Source organism: Bubalus kerabau, chromosome 11 (genome assembly GCF_029407905.1).
Source record: "Bubalus kerabau isolate K-KA32 ecotype Philippines breed swamp buffalo chromosome 11, PCC_UOA_SB_1v2, whole genome shotgun sequence".
NCBI classification, from domain to species: Eukaryota; Metazoa; Chordata; class Mammalia; order Artiodactyla; family Bovidae; genus Bubalus; species Bubalus kerabau.
In genome coordinates, this window is record NC_073634.1 from 83,775,025 (window position 1) to 83,799,458 (window position 24,434).

General features: G+C 39.8%; 1 protein-coding gene across 2 annotated transcripts in view; it reads left to right on the forward strand.

Annotated features, from left to right (window-relative positions):
* The window catches only part of SMC6 (structural maintenance of chromosomes 6), a 74,695-nt gene that overhangs the window by 341 nt on the left and 49,920 nt on the right, over positions 1-24,434 (forward strand). Inside the window, exons 2-5 of one of the 2 annotated variants that reach the window (XM_055540886.1) lie at positions 11,215-11,360; positions 15,140-15,257; positions 17,173-17,278; positions 24,294-24,430. In XM_055540886.1, the coding sequence (XP_055396861.1) occupies positions 11,220-11,360; positions 15,140-15,257; positions 17,173-17,278; positions 24,294-24,430 (502 nt within the window). In that variant the 5' untranslated portion in view covers positions 11,215-11,219. Of the gene's footprint in view, positions 1-11,214; positions 11,361-15,139; positions 15,258-17,172; positions 17,279-24,293; positions 24,431-24,434 lie in introns of those variants that run through there. The other variant, XM_055540887.1, reaches the window with a different exon arrangement.

The window sequence follows — 24,434 nt, forward strand, 5'->3', positions numbered from 1 at the left end:
CCGCACCCTCTCCGCCGGCGGCGCGGGTCCCTTCAGCCGCAGGAAACTTGCCGGTGTCCGCCGGGCCCCTCCCTCGGACGGCTCTGGCGGCGGTGCTTGAAAAATCTCGTCTCCGGCTAGCCTGAGGGAACCCGGCGCCGGGCCCCGAACGGCCCCCGTTAGGCTTTGATGAGTGGTTTGAGGGGGAGAAGGGTCAGGGGGATGAGTGTAGGCTCGGGAATTGGGTTCTTATCACCCCCTCTGATGACCCCTTACAAGTAACAACTTAACTACGTTTAAGAGATATGTGTAAATATCCCTGAAGGTGGCTTTGTTGCTAAATCCCAGTTTCAGGAGAACGCAAAACTGTTACCTACGAAAATTTAAATTGTGACGTTTGGAAGTTTATGATGGCATTTCTTTCCCCCTTATTTTCTTGTGGAGATGAATTGGAGAAGAATCAGTACTCGGAATTCCAGAACACTGAGCTCAAGGGTGGAGGAAGGGCTGCAGGACACTTTGGGGCATAAGAGGGTGCTGTGCTAATTCCTACGGGAGCAACTATTTGGTGTTTAAACCCTGAACACGGAACTTATCTGAGTGCTTGCTACTCTGTATATGTCGTGAGATTGAAAGGGAGTGTTCTAAATACAAGCTATTCTGGAATATATTCAAAAGAAGAAAAAGTCCAAATTTCCAGACTTTTAGATGGTTGCTGTGTAGTCTTTTAAAATACTCACTAGCTTATGCACTGGTGTATATGGGTGGTAAGGGAGCATGTTAGAAATACTTAGATTGACTTTATCTCCTTTTACTGTGAGAAATATGCAGAGTAATTATTTCCTGTAGGAATGTGTGTTTACAGTTTTCCGCTTTTTTTTCCCTTGAATGCCACTAAGTACAAAGAAGTTTGGAGATTACCAGAATATTACTTTTTACATGTTTTTGTATAAGAACCAGTGTTGTGTGACCCTGAACAGGTTGGTACCACCTCTGTAAATTTCAGTTTCTATTCTGTAGTTGGGCTTCCCCAGCGCGTCAGATGGTAAAGAATCTGCCTGCAATGCAGGCAACCTGGGTTCGGTCCCCCTGGGTCAGAAAGATCCCCTAGAGAAGGAAATGGCAACCCACTCCAGTATTCTTGCCTGGAGAATCCTATGGACAGAGGAGCCTGGTTTTTTATTTTACTGACTTTATTTTACTGAGTAGATGTGGAATTTTGTATAAAACCTGCCTAAATCTTGATGATCATTTTTAGATCTAAGTTAGGAGAAATAGTCAAAGCCATACTTGGTTTACTTTCAGGAACTGGTGGCTCAGCTGGTAAAGAACCTACCTGCCAATGCAGGAGATTTGAGACCTGGGTTCATTTCCTTTGTCCTGAAGATCCCCTGGAGAAGGAAGTGGCAAGCCACTCCAGTATTCTTGCCTGAAAAATTCCATGGACAAAGGGGCCTGGTGGGCCACAGTCCATGGGGTCGCAAAGAGTCACACAACTGAGTGCCCACACATGCAGGTATTATGTGTAAGGCATAATTAAACGTCACAGTTATATATGTATGTATACATATGTAAGTCCAGATGACTGAGGGTCAAGTGTAGACACTTAGAATTTTTTATTCACTAGTTAATGAGATACATCTTACTCACCAGTTTCCCTGGGGAACAAATTCAGAATAGTCCCTGTGACTTTCTTAGTGCCACTGCCAAATCTACGTCTTTTTTATTGTCTTGATGCTGAGTCTTGTCCTACTCTTTCGTGACTTCATGGACTAGCCCGCCAGGCATCTCTGTCCATGGGATTTTCCAGGCAAGAATACTGGAGTGGGTTGCCACTTCCGTCTCCAGGGGATCTTCCCAACCCAGGGATCAAACCTGAGTCGACTGCATTGGCAGGCAGATTCTTTACCGCTGAGCCACCTGGGAAGCCTCTACTAGAATCTAACTCTATTATTTTGCTGCCTACTGGCCTATCCATCTCAATTTCCTAGAAGCACTTCAAACTCAATGTTTTCAAGAAAAATGAATGAATCATTTCCAAACCTCAGTCTACTGATGATAGCAATTACTATTAAGAGTAAAGATTGTTTCTGAAAATTAAACACAAGATAAAATTTTATACAGCAAGCCCAACATTAGAGGGACATATCACATAGTTTTATACATTACCAAAGGAAGAACAAGATGAACAGACAATTTCACTTCCTATAAATAGTCAAACTTGGTTCAACTCAGTTCATGCCAGGTGGAACCTGGACATTAAAGAAGTTTGATTTTGGGTTTTGACAACCTGGGTTTGGATCTAGGCTCTGCTAAGATATACCTACATAAATTTGGGTATCTTTTAAATGAGCTTCAGTATCCCCTTTTGTAAAGTAAGGGATCACTTATAAGGATGTTGAGAATTAAAAGGTTTGTACCTCTTAATCCCTTTCACTTATTTCACTCCCCTGCTTCCCCCCCTCCCCCTTTCTGGCAATTATCCATTTGTTCTCTGTATCAGAATCTGTTTTCATTTTGTTTGTTTCTTTTGATTTTTAGATTTAACATATAAGTGAGGTCATATGAGTATTTGTCTTCCTCTGTCTGAGTTATTTCATATAATATAATACCCTTTGGGGCTTCCCAGGTGGCTCACTGGTAAAGAATCCACCTGCCAATGCAGAAGATTGGAGTCTGATCCCTGGGGTGGGGAGATCCTGTGGAGATGGAAATGGCTACCCACTCCTGTATTCTTGGCTCGGAAATCGTATGGTCAGAGGAGCCTGATGGACTACAGTCCATGTGGTCAAAAAATATTCAAACATGACTTAGTGACTAAACAACAACAGCAATACCTATGTTGTTACAAATGGCAAGGTTTCTTTTTAACAGTTGTATAATATTCCATTGTGTGTATGTGTTTTGTTGTTCAGTCACTAAGTCCTGTCTGACTCTTTGCAGTCCTAATGTCTGCAGCACTCCAGGGGTGCAGGCTTCCCTGTCCTTCACCATCTCCTGGAGTTTGCTCAAACTTATGTCTGTTGAGTCAGTGATGCCATCCAACCATCTCATCCTCTTTTGTCCCCTTCTGCTGTCCTCAGTCTTTCCGAGCATCATGATCTTTTCCAGTGAGTCAGCTCTTTGCATCTGGTGGCCAAAATACTGGAATTTCAGCTTTAGCATCAGACCTCCCAGTGAATATTCAGAATTGATTTCCTTTAGGATTGACTGATTTGATCTCCTTGCATTCCAAGGGACTCTGAAGAGTCTTCTCTAGTACCACAGTTCGAAAGCATCAGTTCTTCAGTGCTCAGCCTTCTTTACATTACAGCTCTCACATCTGTACATGACTACTGGAAAAACCATAGCTTTGACTATACAGACCTTTGTTAGCAAAGTGATGTCTGTGCATTTTGATACGCTGTCTAGGTTTGTCATAGCTTTCCTTCCAACAAGCAATCGTCTTTTAATTTCATGGCTACAGTCATTATCGGCATTGATTTTGTAGCCCAGGATAATAAAATCTACCGCTGTTCCACTTTTTCCCCATGTATTTGCCATGAAGTGATGGGAGCAGATGCCATTTTTGAACTTTGAGTTTTAAGCCACCTTTTTCACTGTCCTCTTTCTTCCTCATTGAGAGGCTGTTCATTTCCTCTTTGCTTTCTGCCGTTAAAGTGGTATCATTTGCATATCTGAGATTGTTGATATTTCTCCCAGCAGTCTTGATTCCAGCTTGTAATTCATCAAGTCTGGCATTTCATGTGGTGTACTCTGCATATAAGTTAAATAAGAAGGGTAACAACATACATCCTTGATATTCCTGTCCATTGTTCCATGTCTGGTTCTAACTGTTGCTTCTTGACCTGCATACAGGTTTCTCAGGAGGCCGGGAAGGTGGTCCGGTATTCCATCTTTTTTAAGAATTTTCCACAGTTTGTTGTGATCCACACAGTCAAAGGCTTTAGCATAGTCAGTGAAGCAAAAGTGGATGTTTTTCTGGAATTCTCCGGCTTTTTCTATGATCTGTGGATGTCGGATGTCTATGTGTAGCGTGTCTTTATCCATTTATTTGTTGAGGGACATTATTTTGCTTCCGTATGTTGGCTGTTGTAATAATGGTGCAGTGAACATTGGTGTGCATGCCACTGCTGGTTCAACACTGCTTGTCCTTTAGAGACTGGTCTGTTTTGCCTTTATTCTCACTCTTATATTTGTGCTCTATATTGAGGCCACAGGGATTTTTTAAAAACACAAATCTGAGTGTTCAGATTTTATTACCTGAGTTTTGCTCACCTATAATTGTTTGATGGGTGGACTAATGAATTTTTTCACTTACTTATTTATTATCTGTTGCATCTCATGTATATATTCCAAGCAGTGTGCTTATATTTCAGTACATTAAAAATGAGGTGGTTTAATGCAGAATGAGTTTGTCTTTGGTGTGGTAGGAGTGGAATTGGGAATGAGGTAAATAGTCCATGGCAGATTCAGAAGCAGTAGCAATTTACCTTTTTTTAAAACCTCTGTTTTCTATTGACATTTCCAATTCTGTTATGACTGTTCTCACTGCTGTTAGCCCCTACTTTGATATTAATGGGAAGTATGAATTACTAGGTACATTAAAATGGAAAATTTAGAAATTTATAATCCTGTGTGAAAATGCTTTTGGTCTTTCAAATTTCCTGTGTATATGCTTTCTATATTAACCCTTGGTGATTGATTTTTCTTTCTTCTTGAACTTATTTTTTCTTGATAATCATATTTGTTACTATTCCTGCTTTGAAGGAGCTTGCATTCTGCAAGAGATAAGTAGTATGTTCCTTAATTTTGAATTTTTTTATTGTAAATAAATATTGAATACCATGAAGAGCTTTATGAATGTATTGAAAATCCCAGAGGAGCTTTTTTTCCCCCCCTATTTTTATGTTTTACAGGATATTAAAAGTATTTTTCTTTACATCTGTTTATATTATCTTTTTAGCATATTAGAAACAGTTCTACTGTTGTAACCTGTATTTAAGTCTCAGGACATTCATGTGTGTTTTTAAAAGTCCATTATCATTAAATTATAGAATGATTCCTGTTTTTAAAGGTTGGATCTTTCAGTGTCTGTTAGATGCATGTTGTCATGGCAACCTAACAGCAAACTGCAAATCCCAGGCTAAGTACAGCAAATAAAAAAACATTGTCGTCATGTAGCGCGCTGTATTCTGTCTTGTATAGGATCTCACATTGATTATGAGAAGCTAATCACACGTACCTTCGTTCCCCTTCCTCCCCCTGATTTTACTTGAAAAACGACCGTTTTCTAGTGGTAAAATACTAAGATCAATCAGCTGATGTCTGAGTGTCAGCTAACTGCAAATTCATGTATTAAGCATTAATAAAAACTGTCTAAAAGGACATTTAATATTGGGAAAATGAAGAAGTAATGCTGCTTCTTTGCTCTTCTGTGATAAATAAATGACTGTAATTGAGTAAGAAACAGGTATGGGTGGGAGGAAAGGCAGTGTTGGGAAAATACTAGCCTGGTAGTATTCTAGGGAATTTAAGTTAGCTGAAATTAATGTATATTAATTCTTGCTATTAAATAATTTGAAAATTATGTTTGATTTTCAAGTTCTGACTTGTGTAAGAGATCAAAATAAACACTAAGTTACTTGTCAGAAAGATGGTGAATATTAGGTAATTGTGAGTATAATGCTAGTACTCTCTCAAAAGGCATTTGTTTAGGTTAAATGTCCTTTGGATGTTAACTAATATTCCCTTTAAATGGTATTTGATTTATCATGATACATTAGGTTCCTTGTTGCCTTCAGGACAGGATAAAGTCCTAAATTTTTAATGTTGTTTACAACAGTTCTTCTCAGACTTAATGTACTTGTGAGTCATCCAAGACCTTGTTAAAATGAAGATTCAGATTCACTTGTTTTAAATTGAAGTCTGAGATTCTGGATATCTATCGTGTTCCTAGGAGATGTAGATGCTGCTTGCTGGTCCTTGGACCACACTTTGAATATCAAATCTACCAGTCATTCTATGGCTGGCTTCTCTGCTGCCCTAACTTTATTACTGGTAGCTGTGCCTTGTCATTTATGGCAGTATGTAATGGGCATGCTTATAGTATTCCCTGCAGTAGCAGTTTGCCGAATGTAGTCCAGGGATCCATGAGACTGTTTCAGAGGGGCTACAAGATCAAAATTGTTCTCATAATAATCATAAGATGTTATTTCCCTTTTTTACTTTCATTCACTTGTAACTACACAGTGGAGTTTTCTAGAGGTTATAGACATGTGATGATGTCATTGCTCTGATGGCTGATACAGTGTGTACTTGTGGGTTGTTTTAATTTTTTTTTCAGTTTTAATTTATAATACGGTCAATATTGATAGAAACAAAAGCCCTCTGAGGTCCTTGGTACTTTTTAAGACACTGCAACCTTTGAGAACTGCTGCCCTCTGGTTTTCTTAGGCCATGGACACAGAGACTCACATCTGGAACTTGACCAGAGCTCTTTCCATGGCTTGAGGTGGCTGTTGGGCTGGGGTGTGCTCCTCGCTTCTCTAGGCAGTGGTAAAAGGCCTCTGACACATCCAGTGGGGAGTGGGAGTAAGTATTATAGCGTCCTGTTACACCCTCTTAGGGGTAGACCTCTAGGTTCTTCATCAGATGCCCCTATCATGCCTCCCTACTTGGCCTGCACAGCCTTGTCTGACACTGGGCCAGATGGGATGTTGAGATGCCTCCTTTTAGCATCACCAGAGGGAGGTCCACACTACCCACTTGACCTTTGCTGATGCAGGGGGCGGTGAGGAAGGGACAACAGTTCTTTTAATGGTATTTGACTAGAGTGATTATTGTCTGAAAGTCTTCTTGTTAGACTTCCTTTTCCTGGCCTTTTGTCTGGAGAGAACAGGCTTTCATTAAGCCTTTTGTTTCCCCCTGCGCCTCTTGGTGTTTCCCCTGTTGCTGGCTTCTCCAAGTCCGCAGTAGTTGAGGGAAAACAAAAACTCAGTGAACCACCGTGACATCTTTCCTTGGATTGTGAGTTTCCTACCAATCTACCTCCTTTTTCAGAGCTGTGTTATGCTTGTTTTATAGTATATAATTTTCAAGAATGTTTTACTAAGCAAGAGGAATAGGGAAAATACATCTGTTCCACCTTCCTAGAAGTGGAAGTTTCTGATTGCTTTTTTCAACTTGCACTTTGGGTTAAAGAATTCTGAACTCCAGCCCCACTGTGTATCTCTTATATTTGATTGTCTAAAAATACATGAGTAAGTATTAAAATATTTTTGTTAAAGAAAAACTAGATTTGGTAAACGTAAATAGCTACTTTGGGGAGAAAAAAGATTAATTAAATAGAATTGACGTGAAAGGAATCACGACCACAGTTGAGGATTGTACAAAACAAGGTAATTTTGTGTAATAAATCTGAAGATTTAAATTATCAGTGTTCTGGAAAATAAAATTACAGCAGACTTGTTCTAGGAATCTATAGTCAACCTGTAATAACCAGTATACAAAAAAAGAAATTGAAATGATTTCATAAAATTAAAATAGTCTCCACTATCTAATAGCTTTAAGGTTAGTTCTTTTTCACTTTCAAAAAACCTTTCAGTGTCATGCCATAGTGGTGATTGCAGAGCATTAAAAGATAGAGAAACTACCCAGTTCACTTAATGAAGCATGCATTGTCATAATAAAACTTGTCAAAGATAGTTCCCCAAAACAGTTCCAACAAGATATGTATAGATATTTGATATTTCTGCAAAATTGCTTCTGTCAGTATAAGTTTGGAGGGCAGTGGATAAAAATTAAGCACTGTATGTATCTCTCCCCTGCCCTCCTCCTCTCTCTCATTTGTGCTTTAAAGTCCTTATTCTCCCACTTTGATCTATTTCTTGTTGTCTTTGTAACATACTCCACTGGCCTCCCAGCACACACCTACATGTCTGACCGGCTTCCTTGCCATCCATACATCATCAAGGTGAACTATCCTTTTTTCTACTGAGGACTGAGTTGAATCTTTCAGTCCGAATTAATGAGAGAGAAAATGTCATTTAATCCCCTGCTGCCCAGATACGTGGCACAAACCTGCTGTGATATAGTTCTGGGGGTACCTAAACGGATTGAACCCCACTCCAGTACTTTTGCCTGGAAAATCCTATGGGTGGAGGAGCCTGGTAGGCTGCAGTCCATGAGGTCACTAAGAGTCGGACACGACTGAGCGACTTCACTTTCACTTTTCACTTTCATTCATTGGAAAAGGAAATGGCAACCCACTCCAGTGTTCTTGCCTGGAGAATCCCAGGGACAGAGGAGCCTGGTAGGAGGCCGTCTATGGGGTCGCACAGAGTCGGACACAACTGAAGTGACTTAGCAGCAGCAGCAGCAAACAGATTGAAAGTAGAACTATTTTTCATATTCTTGTATCTTAGAAATTTTTGTTACCTGTGCTGTGGATGTTTCTCATTACTCAGCAAACAGTTATTAGGTACCTATCACTTTAGGGCTCTAAGAGAATTTTTAAGAGAAAAATGAAAGCAGCAGTTCAAGTAATGATACCATTTCATTTCAACAAAAGACCATCAACTTGGACTTAAGGTGTGGCTTTTATGTTTAGAAAAGCTTGATGATGTTAATTTTCTACAGGCAAATTTTAAGGAATATTGGTAAAAACAAAAAAAACCTAGATAATTAGCCTGGGTTACTTATTAGAGAACAGTGAAGTGACACTACTCAGTTCAGTCGTATCCAACTCTTTGCTACCCCATGGAATGCAGCACGCCAGGCCTCCCTGTCCATCACCAACTCCTGGAGTTTACTCAGACACGTGACCATTGAGTTGGTGATGCCATCCAACCATCTCATCCTCTGCTGTCCCCTTCTCCTGCTTTCAGTTATTCCCAGCATCAGGGTCTTTTCCAATGAGTCAGTTCTTCACATCAGGCACCCAAAGTACTGGAGTTTCAGCTTCAGCATCAGTCCTTCCAGTGAATATTCAGGACTGATTTCCTTTAGGATGGACTGGATCTTCTTGCAGTCCACGGGACTCTCAAAAGAGTCTTCTTCAAAAGCATCAATTCTTCGGTGCTCAGCTTTCTTTATAGTCCAACTCTCACATCCATCAATGACCACTGGAAAAACCAGAGCCTTGACTAGACAGACCTTTGTTGGCAAAGAAATGTCTCTGCTCTTAAATTTACTGTGTAGGTTGGACATAACTTTCCTTCCAAAGAGTAAGCGTCTTTTAATTTCACGGCTGCAGTCACCATCTGCAGTGATTTTGGAGCCCCCTGCAAAATAAAGTCTCAATGTTTCCATTGCTTGCTCATCTATTTGCCATGAAGTGATGGGACCAGATGCCATGATCTTAGTTTTCTGAACGTTGAGCTTTAAGCCTACTTTTTCACTCTCCTCTTTCACTTTCATCAACAGGCTCTTTAGTTCTTCTTTGCTTTCTTCCATAAGGGTGGTGTCACCTGCATATCAGAGGTTATTACTGTTTCTCCTGGCAGTCTTGATTCCCACTTGTGCTTCATCCAGCCCAGCATTTTTCATGATGTACTCTGCACAGAAGTTAAATAAGCACGGTGACAATATGTAGCCTTGACATACTCCTGTCCCGATTTGGAACCAGTCTATTGTTCCATGTCCAGTTCTAACTGTTGTTTCCTAACTTGAATACAGATTTCTCAGGAGGCAGATCAGATGGTTTGGTATTCCCACCACTTTAAAAATTTTCCACAGTTTGTTGAGATCCACACAGTCAAAGGCTTTGGCATAGTCAATAAAGCAGAAGTAGATGTTTTTCTGGAACTCTTACTTTTTCTATGATCCAGCGGATGTTGGCAATTTGATCTCAGGTTCCTCCGCCTTTTCTAAAACCAGCTTGACCATATGGAAGTTTACGGTTCACATATTGCCAAATCCCGGCTTGGAGAGTTTTGAGCATTACTTTACTAGCATGTGAGATGAGTACAATTGTGTGGTAGTTTGAGCATTCTTTGGCATAGCCTTTCTTTGGGATTGGAATGAAAACTGACCTTTTCCAGTCCTGGGGCCGCTGCTGAGATTTCCAAATTTGCTAGCATATTGAGTGAAGCACTTTCACAGCATCATCTTTTAGGATTTGAAATAGCTCAACTGGAATTCCATCACCTCCACTAGCTTTGTTCGTAGTGATGTTTCCTAAGGCCCACTTGACTTCACATTCCAGGATGTCTGGCTCTAGGTGAGTGATCACACCATTGTGATTATCTAGGTCACGAAGATCTTTTTCGTATAGTTCTTCTGTGTATTCTTGCCACCTCTTCTTAGTATCTTCTGCTTCTGTTAGGTCCATACCATTTCTGTCCTTTATCGAGCCCATCTTTGCATGAAAAGTTCCCTTGGTATCTCTGATTTTCTTGAAGAGATCTCTAGTCTTTCCCATTCTGTTGTTTTCCTCTATTTCTTTGCATTGATCGCTGAGGAAGGCTTTCTTATCTCTCCTTACTATTCTTTGGAACTGTGCATTCAAATGGGTATATCTTTCCTTTTCTCCTTTGCCTTTCCCTTCTCTTCTAGTGCTAGGCAAAAGTGAAAGTGAAAGTCACTGTTTCTTGTCAGACTCTTTGCGACTCTGTGGACTATACAGGCCACTACAAATATGCTTCTTTGGGGAAATAATTAATATTAATTTTATATGATTCAGTATTACTTTATAACTTATAAAAATTGGATGATTGCTGTGGAGTAAGTTCAGAAGGCATTTACCATCTCATCAGTGGATCCACAGTTTCACAAATAAAACCGTTTACTTTTTGTGAGCTTAGGAGTTAAAATACTTAGATAGGTCCGTATCAATAAAAACCTCCATCATGAATCCCTCTGACGTAAAATCTTCTAGTGTTGCATATACAGATTTTTTAAAACAAGAATTTATTATCTACTTCTGTAGTGAGAAGTCTGACATGTCTGCCTGGGCTTAAATCAAGAGAGCAGGAGGGATATGTTCCTTTGCAGAGGTTCTTGAGTACCTGTGTCCTTACCTTTCCACCTTCTCGTGACCACTCGCATTGTTTGGCTCATGGCCCCCTCCCTCCACACAGATGATAATTTTACTTTTTCTTAAAGTGAAAATGAATCAATATAGTACTAAAATTTAAGCTATGTCTGATTTTAAGTTTTTTTTAATATATATATGAAACAGTTGTATGGGTGCTTTACATGACTTTCTTCATTGTCACTGTAATATTTGTTTAGACCTGATGGCCAAAAGAAAGGAAGAAAATTTTTTCTCTCCTGGAAATGCCAAAAGACCAAGACAAGAAGAATTGGACGATTTTGATAAAGATGAATGTGACGAAGATGAATGTGCAGTTTCTTTCACTAATGGTACCTCTACTTTGGTGAGTGCAAAATTATAAAATTAATAACTTTTGATTGTCCTGTTTCTCCTGTCTGTTTTATATACCGTATTCTTAATTCAGTATCCGAAGCTGGGTCGCTAGCTGCAGAGGAAAAATAACATGAATTTTTAAAAGTGATGTAAAAATCACCTAATTTTGAAGTTCATGTTAATTTTTAGAAAAAATTAGTAGAGAAAACAATAAAACAAAGAGGTAGTTCTTTGGAAAGGTCAGTAAAACTTACAAACCTCTACTAAGATTGATGAAAGGGAAAAATGAGAGAAAACACAAACTACCAGTGTCAGGAATGAAACAGTGGATTTGACCATAGACTCTGCAAACAGCAAAAGGATAATAAGGAGACTTCCCTGCTGGTCCAGTGGTTAAGAATCTGCCTGCCATCACTAAGGACATGAGTTGGATCCACATATGACAGGGCAGCTAAGCTTGTGTGCCACAGTTACTGAAACCTGTGCTCTCTGTAGAGCCCGTGCTCCACAACACGAGAAGCCATCTCAGTGAGAAGCCCTCACACCAGAACTAGAGTAGCCCCCCGCTCACTGCAACTAAATAAAAGCCTGGCACAGTGATGAAGACCCAGTGTACCCAAAAGTAAATTTTAAAAGAAAGGACGATAAGGGAATATTGTTAACAACTCTGCATACATAGATTAGCAGTTTAGAGTGGACCAATTCCTATAACAAGGAAATTTAATTCATCCTTTAAAAACTCCTAAAAAAGGTCTCTTCAGTTTCAGTTGGTTTGACTGAAGAATTGTACCAAATGTTTGGGTTTCAGGTTCAGATTAGCATTCAGCAGAGAATTCTTAGACTTGACACCAAACATGCAAACCATAAAATGAAAAACTGATAAGTTAGACCTCATCAAAATTAAAAACTTTTCTTCTGCAAAGACCTTGTTATGAGGATGAAAAGTCAAGCTAGCAGAATATTTACCAATCACGTATCCAACAAAGTACAAATATCTTGTTTGTATAAAGTGAAAGAAAGAAAATGAAGTCACTCAGTCGTGTCCAACTCTTTGCGACCCGTGGACTGTAGCCCACCAAGCTCCTCCGTCCATGGGATTCTCCAGGCAAGAATACTGTATAAATAATTTTATAAAGAATTTGTATAAAAAATTCTCAAAATTCAACAATTAAAAGCAAAGAATCCAATTTGAAAATGCACAGAAGACATAAAGAGACATTTCACTGACAGGATGTACAGATGGCAGATACACATATGACATGATGTTCAGAATAACCTGTCATGAAAGTGAAGTCGCTCAGTCATGTCCGACTCTTTGCGACCCCGTGGACTGTAGCCCACCAGGCTCCTCTGTCCATGGGATTCTCCAGGCAAGAGTACTGGAGTGGGTTGCCATTTCCTTCTCCAGGGGATCTTCCCGACCCAGGGATCAAACCCAGGTCTCCCGCATTGCAGGCAGACGCTTTAACCTCTGAGCCACCAGGGAAGCCCTGTCATGAGGGAAATGCAAATTAAGACCACGATGAAATACCATTGCACACCCATCAGAATGGCTACTTTTTTTTTTTTTCTCTTAAATGACAATACCATATGCAGGCAAGGATGCAAAGAAAGTGGATCATTCATATATTGGTGGGAATGTAAAATGGTACAGTCACTCTGGAAAATAGCTTGGCAGTTTCTGTAAGAAATTTAGCATGTAACCATCTGTCATATAACCCAGTATCTGTCACAGAGAAAGGGTCTTCCCTGGTAGCTCAACTGGTTAAGAATCTGCCTGCAGTGCAGGAGACCCTGGTTCGATTCCTGGGTTGGGAAGATCCCCTGGAGAAGGGATGGGTTACCCACTCCAGTATTCTTGGGCTACCCCGGTGACTCAGACCGTAAAGAATCTGTCTGCAATGTGAGAGACCTGGGTTCGATCCCTGAATTGTGAAGATCCCCTGGAGGAGGGCATGGCAACCCACTCCAATATTCTTGCCTGGAGAATTCCCAGAGACAGAGGAGCCTGGCGGGCTACAGTGCGTGGCGTCGCAAAGAGTCAGATGCAACAGAGTGACTGAGCATAGCAGAGCATCACAGAGAAAAGAAGATCTATTTTCCCACAAAAATCTGTACATGAGTGTTCATAGCAGCTTTATTTGTAATACTCAAAAACTGACAATCCAGATGTCATACAGTGAGTGAGTAGTTAAACCTGCTATAGGATGTCTCTACCCTGAGATACTATTTAGCAGTAGAAAGCAGGGAACTGTGCACATAGACAACAAAAGTCAGTTAAGTTGAGTGAAGGAAAAAGTGCTTCTTGAAAGGTTACATTCTGTCTGATTCCATGTATATAACATTCTTGAAATAACAGTGTCTCAGAAATGGAGAGCAGACCAGTGGGCCAGGGTAAAGGATGAGTGGGTGGGGAGGAATGAGGATGCGGCTCTAGAAGGACAATGTGACAGTTACTTGTGACGGGAATATTTTGTGTGTCACTATCAAAATGAGCACCCTGGTGTGGTATTGTACCATAGTTTTCAAGATTTTACCTTTGGCAGAACCTGGGTAAAGGAGTCACAGGATTTCTCTGTATTATTTTTTATAACTACTTCTAAGTCTTCAACTAGATCAAAATAAACTGAAGACTTTTAAAAAGTCTTCAACCATGATTTCTACAGAATTCTGCTTGGTTTTGTTGCTATGTCATGTCCGACTCTTTTGTGACCTCATGGCCTGTAGCCTGCCAGGCTCCTCTGTCCATGGGATTTCTCAGTCAAGAACACTGGAGCGGGTTCCCATTTCCTTCTTCGGGAGATCTCCCCGACCCAGGGATCGAATTCGTGTCTCCTGCATTGGGAGACAGGTTCTTTACCATTGAGCCACCTGGGAAGCCACTCAGGTAAGGATGTAAATGTTCCCTGCTTTTTAATAAGCTGCTGTTTAGTGATAGAGAGCCAGAGATTTTTATAATAAATAACTTAAAAGTTGAAGACATTAAATGTTCTTCAAAAACATTTGGAAGGTTTGGTAAAATATAGTTGATTTATTTTCATATTTTAACTACGAAGTGTGACCACTGTATGTTGAACTCTTGGTTAAAACATATATGAACCATCTGTAATTTAATTATGACACATTCTCAATATGGAAATTATAATTCTGTGCTCTCTCTGCAGTGGATACATTTAGCAGTGTCTGAATATGATGTTTGGTTGTCACATCTGGGGTTGGAGGAGAGAGTGCTGCTGGCATCTGGTGGGTAGTGGCTAGAGATGCTGTTAAATATCCCACAATGCCAAAGATAGCCTCTCTCCAACAAAAAGTGATCTGACTCAAGATGTTGGTATTGTCCATATTAAAAAAGAATCCTGTGAAATACTTGTTAGAACCTATAAGGACTTTAAAAATAGCAGTTAATCATATGAATTAATGTCATTCACTCATTGATTGAGGCCTCTCTAGTGGCTCAGTGGTTAAGAACCCACCTGCCAATGCAGGAGATGCAGGTTCAATCCGTTGGTCAGGAAGATTCGGTGGAGAAGGAAATGGCAACCTACTCCTGTATTATTGCATGGACAGAGGAGCCTGGCAGGCTACAGTTCATGGGGTCTCAAAGAGTTGGATACAGCTTAGTGACTGAGCATGCTCTTACTCATTGATTGAAATTAACATTTAAAATTATACTTTCTATAACTTTTTTCATTGGTAGCACTGCTAATCTTTCTCCTGCTAACAAACAGTTGGATGATTGTAGTGATTGAATTAGATTGATTGTTTTCTCTCATTTTTTAAAATTCATAGACAGCAGCAGAAGTTGGAATAATTGAGAGTATTCAGCTCAAAAACTTCATGTGTCATTCGATGCTTGGACCCTTTAAGTTTGGTTCTAATGTCAACTTTGTTGTTGGCAATAATGGAAGTAAGTGCTTTTGCCTTCCTTCTTATTTGACTTTGAGCAGTACATTGAAGTCAGAATGCTTTAACTTTTTTAGATAGCTGCCTATTAGTGCTGATACAGCTAAGTTTTAGATCTCTGGTTTCTGGTCATGAATTTTTCAGTATTTGCTGCCAGTCTACACTTCAAGAAAATAATGAGTTAACTCTGGGTTCATTATGCAAGAGGAGTAAACCTTTCTTTCAGGTTGTTTTGCCACTTTATTTTTTTAATTGAAGGATAATTGCTTTAAAGAATTTTGTGGTTTTCAATCAAACATCAACAAGAATCAGCCATAGGTACACCCATGTCCCCACCCCTCTCTCCCAAATCTCCCTTCCAACTCCCTCCCAATCCCACTCTTCTAGAATGCATAGTGATTTGAATCTATGTACCTTGGAATTCATACCATAGAAGAGTGGGCAAGCTATCCTCATTGCCGTTGAGGCAGTCCTGTGTCTTGTATCTATTAAATGTTGTAACAGCATGAATGAAGTGCCATGGGAATCCAAACAAGAAAGAAATGAATTCTCACTCATGTGGCCAATGAAAGCTTTAAAAAGAGGTGGTATTTGTGGTGGTACTTGAATAAAAATGAAAGATCTTTTAGATCTTCTGGGGAAGAAGTAGCTGAGACATAGAGAAAGACATAGGAGTTGGAAAGACGAGTTAGGCAGCCTTTGTGGTGAACCATGTTGGCTGCCTGACTGAGCCAGTAGAGAGGGAGAGGAACTTGCCAGGGCCCAGGGATGGTGGTTGTGCTAGAACATGGAACTAGTACAGATAGCTCCGTGGTCTGTTTAGTTGTTCTTTGTTTTCCCTCCTCTGTTAGTTCAAGAGGAAAGTGTTTTCAGAAGGAGAGAATAGACAAAAGGACCAGAGCTATGGGGAGGTCAAACAGGACAAGTAGTAAAGACAGAGCGGTAGGTTCTGCAGTTAGAGCTTACCATTCGAAATAGTGAAGGTATTAATCTAATGCAGGTGGTGGAAGCTGTGAATTTGGAAATGAAGAAAAAGGAGAGAGTTAGGATAGGAACTCGAAAGGCATCCCAGGAACTAAATTGGGTTAACTCTTGTATACTTGGTTTAATTTAGAGTATGTTATGAAAGATGATGAGCTGATAAGAGTTGATCTCTTTGGTTGATTGTGGAGTTGAGAAAATGGTTATCATATTCTGGGTAACTGTTACAGATTTTGCTATTTTAGCTTGTGATATTTTTTGTCTGTTAGGAGTAAAAAAGTATACTCTTTAAAGAGTGAGCAAATGAATAATACTCAAATTAGGAATAATAATTGTCAAAATATCACAAAATATAAAAAATCTGTCTATACGACTGGTAGTTTTTCATATTTAAATTCATTTATTCAGCAAATATGTGAGTGCCTATTATGGGCTTATATTGGAGATAGCCACTGAGTTAAGGTAAGGTCCTGTCCCTGTGGAGCTTGCAGTCAGGGTCAAAAATAGTTTTGGGCTTCTGAGAATTTATGGGAAAAGAAAAATCCTAATTTTAATTAAATTAGGATGTAAGAAACATTAGATGAGTTAAATGTATTTGGGTTAATTAGAAAGATAAGTTCATTTAATATCTGACAGGTCAAGATGATACTGTAAATTTTAGGTTGGAAAGTTATCAACCAGTTTTTTCCATTTCTGGCAAAAATTTGATTCCTGAAATGTATTGATTTTTTTTTTTTCTAATAGCAACAGCTAAATATTTCATGATATATACAACTTTTTGTTTTTGGCACTGGAAGAAAACTATAATTGAAGTGTAACACTTCCTTTCAGGGTTAGACTATTTCACATCTTCTCTGAGAAATATTTTTACATCAAATTGTAGAAATCATACTTCTCCCTTTCTAATGCATGTGATTTCTTCAACACCTGTTCTTTAGGTGGCAAGAGTGCGGTGCTCACAGCTCTCATAGTTGGTCTTGGTGGAAAAGCTATCACTACTAATCGAGGATCTTCTTTAAAAGGTTTTGTGAAGGATGGACAGAAGTAAGTGTTGGCTTTCTACGTGTACCTTTCAGTTCTTTAATAAGAAGCAGCTTTAGATTCCCAATTCATGTAGACATTGTCGGAAATGAATTGGCTTCCTGGAAGTGGAACAGAGGTGTCAGGTGTCGTATCTTTTCATTCCTTTCTCTTCCCCACTGTTGCCTCTTTATCTCTCCTGACAGAATGCTTATGTCACTTAATGCCATGCACCTCCCCCGACACTTGTTTCTTTTGCCTTTATGGAAGAATGAGCAGTGATAAATTTGTGTACTTCCATTTAAAGGAATATTTATAAACATGGGACTTTAAATTTTTTCGGCCACATAGCATGCGGGATCTTACCCCAACCAGGGATCGAGCTGCTGCCCTCTGCAGGAAGTGCAGAGCCGTATCCACTGGACCACCAAGACTTCTCTGGCTCTTGTCCCAAATCCAGCTTTAGCAAGTACATGTTGATACCACGTGAGCTAGAGCAGAATTAGTAACAAGTCAAGGTGTCCCTAAACAGAATTCTGCCTCCAACTCTCTTAAGAATTCAAGAAAAAAGTATTCCATTCTGTCTCTCATTTTGTATGCTTTACTCAGGTGGTTCACCAGTGAATTTGGTGTGAGGACTACAATCACAAGCCTCTTTGTGGTTCATTCTGACCTTTGTGAATAGTTATATAATAACCATGTGTGGCTTTATGTTTGTATTTCTTTCACTGAATGTTTGTGTTACATTCACTGTCACCTAACTGTATATTAATTGCCTGGTTTGCATCATTGTAGACTCGTGGCCTTTTGTCCATTAGGAGCTTTTGTCAGGCTGATCTCCTTATTCTTTTTAGTTCAACCTCAGAAAACCCTGAAGGGATCCTCATTTCTCCTATGAACTGGATGTCCTAGACTCTGTCATCCCAGCTCCCACAGTGAGGCGGCTCCCACTGCTTGTTTCTCCCTCACATACTCGGTGCCCAAGGACTTCTGGAACTTTGATAATTAACAGTGATTGTCTTTTTGTCCCCCTTGTAACTGACTTTCCTTCTACTCAGTGTTATATCCATTTAACTTCCCCCATTTTCCATTTGATTTCTAAAAAACAGAATGGGGACGTGATGTGAATCAGGATTGCAGTTTTCTTATGTATTTCTCAGAAACCTTAGGAATCTTACCCCTAAGCCAAGGTTCCAAGGGGACTTAGGAAGAGGGAGGAAAAGATACACAGAAAATTGTTTCCCGTGCTGTATGGCCTTGGAAAGGAACTACTTGAAAACAATTCTCCAGCATGTTTTCTGCCTCTCCCGACTATATTTGGGCTCCAGTCTGGCAAGGTCTTCTCTCCCACAGTCTTCAAAGAAAATTATGTCTGAAGTCAAAAGTTAGCTATTTGAACGCTTCAAAGTTAATGGTCTCAACTCTGTTTCAGTTCAAGTTATCCAAGTATTTACCTAGTCTACCTAGCTGGATAACCCATAGATCTTTCAAATAGAAACCTCAGGAAGAAATTTTTTATTCTGTACCATTAAATGTTTTATGTCTCCATTAAAGATTTAAAAATTTTTTTCCATATGAGAAGTACCTAGACCCAAGCAGAAGCTTCTTTCTGAGATTTGTCCTTGGAATGCCATTAAAAAAAGAAAGATGGATAAAGGCTAGTTTGCACAAATCACCACCATTGAAGGACACAGCTGCCTGCAGATAGGAACATTAAAATATTTTAAACAGAGGTAATAACAGCTAAAAGCTTTGACCTGAGCTCAGTCTGCTTTATACTGACCTTGTCTGAAAAAGTAGCTAAAAACAGCTTTGCCAAACCCATTCCTACTCCTCTTGTCCTTGTCTTCCTCATTTAAAACACTCGGTGGCTATAAAATTTCTCTAATTTTGTAATCTCTGATTCTGTTATCACTTTTTTTTTTTTTTTTTTTTTTTACAGAATTAGCTCACTGAGTATTATCTTTTTGTTTTGTGTCTAAAATCTGTGTGGCTATTCCATCTTTCCTGAGGGCGCCTGTCAGTCAGGCACAGTTTTAAGGTGGTCCTCAGGAATCCCCTCCCCCCATCTGAAGCACTCCACTTGTGACACTTGAGCTGCAGGCTGCCTTTGTAGAGGGTTCCAACCTTCCTTAGAGATGCTTACCTAAGATGGTTAGGAGAAGCCAGAGGACTGGCTGTGCCTAGAGGCTCTTTACCTGGGGCTCCGCCCTCTGATCATCCAGCGAGGCTCTGCAGTAGTAAGGATATGTCTCCTCTTCTCAGAGAGACCAAAGTCTCAGGCCTATAGCCCTTCACATTCTTCAGCAGGTTCAGTTGACTGTTCCCTCCCTCAGACTCCCTAATCCTAGTCCTGGGGTCTAGGCACCAGGCCAGTTTTGACATCAGCTGTAGCACTGGGGGAGTGGGTTATGGAGGGATACTACACATGCCTGATTGATTTAGTCAAGTTTACAGAACGTACTGCAGATTAGCTAGCCACCCAGAGAAGGAACAGGTGTGTCCTTATTCTACATGGCATTTTCCATGTTCCTTGTGCCTCGTTTCCATCAATACACAGTGCTGCAGTCACCTCTGTACAGATAAGGGTCTCCTGAAGCCAAGAAAGAAGCCACAGCCCCCTGGAGAAGGAAATGGCAACCCACTCCTGTATTCTTCCCTGGGAAATCCCACGGACAGAGGAACCTGGCGGGCTACAATCCATGGGGTTGCAAAAGACCTGGACCCGACTTAGTGACTAAACAACCGCCACCCTACATTCTCTGCACTTCAGTTGCGTTTTCCTTTGGGGACCTCCAACATGCACTTCCCTTTTCCACTGTAAGTAGCATTAGTGGTCCTGTGCTCTTTCTACATCATCTTCCTTCATGGCCCACCTCCCTGGTGATTGTAAGCCACACTTCCCAAGTTTGTAACCTTTATATGTGCAGGTGTATAAAATTAGGCATATATGTGGAGAAGCACACAAAAGTAAAAAAAAAACTTCAGGTTTCCCTTCTTACCAGGACCAGAGATATGTGCCATCTGTTGTTCTGGGTTTGAAAATGGTAACCTCTTACATTTTTCCTCTTTCACTATTGTTCATTTCTTTTTCTTTTTTAAGCCACTTGCATCTTTTCTTATCATTGGGGATTTTCTGTGACTTATTTATTAATTACTTTCACAGTCCCTCATTGCTACAGCCTCAAGAGGTAAATGTCTAATAAAGCTGCATTTCCCTTGTTCTCATATTTTATGGCCACATTGTGTCCCATTCTCTTCTACCCACTTTGACGTGGGCCTTCTCTCCTTCATCCCATGTATAGGACTTGCTTAGCTAGTTTTTAATTATTTTTATCCCGAGAAAGTTGTTCGATGCATAGCTATAGATTCAGTGTGTTGTAGAAGGTCAGTTCTGGATCCTGTAGCCATCTTGAACTGAAACCCCTAGAAATTCTAATTTTGACAGGAACTTCAGTGACTTTTTTGTGGGAGTGACATCTTATATGAGAAAATAGTTTTTGTTAAAAAGAGCTTTATTGTAGCATTTTCATAAATTTCACTCGTCAAAAGTGTATAGTTTGAGTTTTAAATATGTAAAAATCTTCATGATGATAAATAAAAAATATTTTTTGGATCTCCCCCCAAAAAATGAAGCCACAGCCTTAGGGCTGCACTACGTATGCTTGTGGTGTGTGCGCGCGTGTGCCGTCATTCTGGAGGAGCTCTCCCTGATTGTTCCTTTTCTCACTGAAGGGTCTCTCTAGTGACAGACACTGGGCTCTGTGGCTCTTGACCCAAATTCCACACCAGCCACGTTAGTAGGTGGGGAGACAGCAGTCAGTCCCAGAGCAGGTATCCTGTTTCCTTATAGAGGTTTTCTGAGCAGTAATTATGAAGAATATTTTTTGTAAGCCTTAAATGTTTTTAAATAACTTGCCTTTCTTATGAATTCATATGGTAGTGGGATATCAGTGTCTGCAAAGCTCTCAGAATAGTAAAAATAGCTTTCAAATGCAAGGAGTGGCCCAGAAGGAAAATAAAGTTGGTATTTGCAAATCAAGGGAGCTATCACTTTATTTTTAAAAATGTTTTCATGAGTTACAAATATTTTTGGCTTTATGTTGTAGGCCAGATACCCTTCTCCTATCATAGACTTTAGCTGATAGTTTTCAACCTTGACTTTTCATTAGAATCACTGCAGAGAGCTTTAAAAGCTCATTAATTAGAACTTTTCAGGAGCATGTTTGTCTTAGTTAGATACTGATTGCTATTTCCAGTTAAAAACGTACACACCCCAAGCCACTCAGGGTATCTTGAGAAGAGATAGATCATAAAGATGTAGGATATATATCTTGGAAGCTGCAGGGAAGAAGCATAATTGGATCAGGAGTGACTAGAACTGAGAGACTTAGAACCAAAGATCGTCGCTCTCTGGGTCTTTCTGTTCTGTGTCTCTGGCTCTTTGTGTCTTTGTTTCTGGATCTGTGTCTTCCTTCCTTTGTCAGGCTTATGCTTACAGCTCTTCCTTTCCACTACCGCCTTCCCTCTCCTCAATGGCTGCACTTTTTTAAAAACATTTTATTTTATATTGAAGTACAGCTGACTAACAACGTTGTGGTAGTTTCCGGTGCACAGCAGAGTGACTCAGCCATACATATACATGTGTCCATTCTCCCCCAAACTCCTCGGCCATTCAGGCTGCCGCATCACATTGAACAGAGTTCCCCATGCTGTACAGCATGCCCTTCTTGGTTATCCATTTAAAATATAGCAGTGTGTACATGTCCCTGACTATCCCTTTCCCCCACCCTTCCCTCCTGGTAACCATCAATTCGTTCTCTAAACCTTGTTATCTTTTCTTACTGCTATGTGGCAAAAGTTCTGACTTACCCTTTCATTGAGACTGTAATCCTTTGTGGGGGGAGGAAGGGGTCCAGACTTCAAACAGGTGTTGCATTTTAAATCCAAGCCTCTACAAGCCAGACATTCAGCTGTCACCATACTTACATATGTATCCATTCTTCCCCAAACTCCCCTCCCCTCCAGGCTGAGTGGCCTTCTCTTCTGTGCTGTACTCTCCCGCCTTCCCTCTTCTCACAGGCATGCAGGTGTGTGACTGTTTTTACCTACCCTGGAGCCTGTGTGCTCTTTCTTAGTCTTCGAGTCTTTGCTATTCTGTATCTCCTTGTTCATGTGTGTGGGGCTGCCCTTGAAAGGAAGTGCTCTTGAGTTCTCTGTGTTTCTGATTCATGGCCAGTATCCGTGATTCAGTGTCGTTCTCTGTCCAGGTGGTTTCCCAAGAACTTAACTGTTCTATGTTCTGCTTCTCTCTGTAGTCTCTGCAGACTTTGTACTTGTCAGAACATAATGCCCCAAATTGATCTCTCTAGTCCCAGAGCCCTCAGAACTTTGTAGCTCCAAGGAATTACCTCCTTAACACTTGATTGAGTCTGAATTTGAGTTTGCTTTTAAAACTTGTGATTTTAAAATAATTTTAGATTTACACAAGTGTTGCAAAGCTAGTACAGTTTTCCTATAGCCTTTACCCAGTTTCCTTTAATGTTGACATCTTAAATACCTGAGGTACTTTTATCAAAGTACTGTGTGGTTAACATTGGTATATTATTATTAACTAGACTACAGACTGTACTTGAGCTTTACTAATTTTTCTTAATTTGAATTTTAAAGACGAGTATCTGGCTCAGTTACTATCCACTTTCCATATGCTTCCCAAGTGGTGCAGTGGTAAAGAATCTGCCTGTCAATGCAAGAGATGCTAGTTCGATTCCTAGGTTGGGAATATCCCCTGAAAGAGGAGATGGCAACCCACTCCAGTATCCTTGCCTGGGAAATCCCATGAACAGAGGAGCCTGGCAGGCTACAGGCCATGGGGTCACAAAGAGTTCGATACAACTGAGCGACTGAACACACACAGACATTAACCATGTCTTCTATATTTATCTCAGTCCCTGTGGGGAGGGTTGGGGGCTGCTGAGCCCTCTGTCTATGAGAGCACTTCCCTGCACACATGTACGGGGGGAACAAGAACTGAGCCCCTTCAGGATGTCTACTAAGTTCACAGTGAAATTCATCTTGAGTATTTTTCCCTGCATTTCCTGCAAATGGAAGCAGTTTTGGATTATGACTACAAATTCATGAAAATAAGTTTGTTCTGTTTAATATAGCCTTTAATTACCAAAATCAGATTTACATTAAAGGACTTGAGCATTTTTGGCAGATACTCATTTTTAACCAGAGAAAATATTATCTGCTTTTATGTTTGAGGAAATTATATTTATTTATTAATGCCCTTCATTAACTTTAAAAAATTTTTTTCTCCCAGGGCTTATTTTAACAGAATTTAGAGTAGAAAATCAGAGATTGATTCTCTCCTCCCCCATAATATGTTAAAATATACATGGCTATAAATGCTTCAAACTTCTTTTAAACTTTGAAAATAATTCTTTTGTAATACTAATAAAACCTTAGGAAATTTTGAGATTTAGTTTACATTTCTTGATGTCAAATACTTTAGCCTTTTTTGTTGTTGTTGCATAAGTAATAGAAGAATCAAAATTGTTTCCCTTAGTTCTCATCTTCTTAGAAAATATATTATTTCACCTTAATTCTCACTTCATCATTCTCAGACACCTGCTGTCAGGATGATGCTTTATTATGTGATTTAGCATGATATTGATATGCAATATTATTATCCAGGCAGTATAATATTGATTATACATTGCAGATAGGAAACGTAGGAAACTGTGTAACTTACCTACATGACATGAAACAACCAAAACTTAAATGAATTTTGTGAAAATGTATTTCTGTTATGGATAGCATAGTCAGTTATTTTGTTATAAAGTTTCTCTTCTCATCTTTGTTGTATGGTATCTTTAATATTATTCTGTAGTAGCCTCTCAGCCATCAACTGCTGATGTAAAGCTACTTTTCCAATGAATTAGCCAAATCACTGAGAGGTTTTGAAAATTACTATAAGTTGGTGTTACAGTTGCCCTGTACATTCCTGTGACTTAGTTTAACCTTATTGCTTTAGCTCAGCAGATATCTCAATAACAATAAGGAACAGAGGGGATGATGCCTACAGAGGAAATGTGTATGGCGACACTATTATTGTGCAACAACACATCAGCATGGATGGAAGTCGATCTTACAAACTGAAGAGTGCAACAGGTTT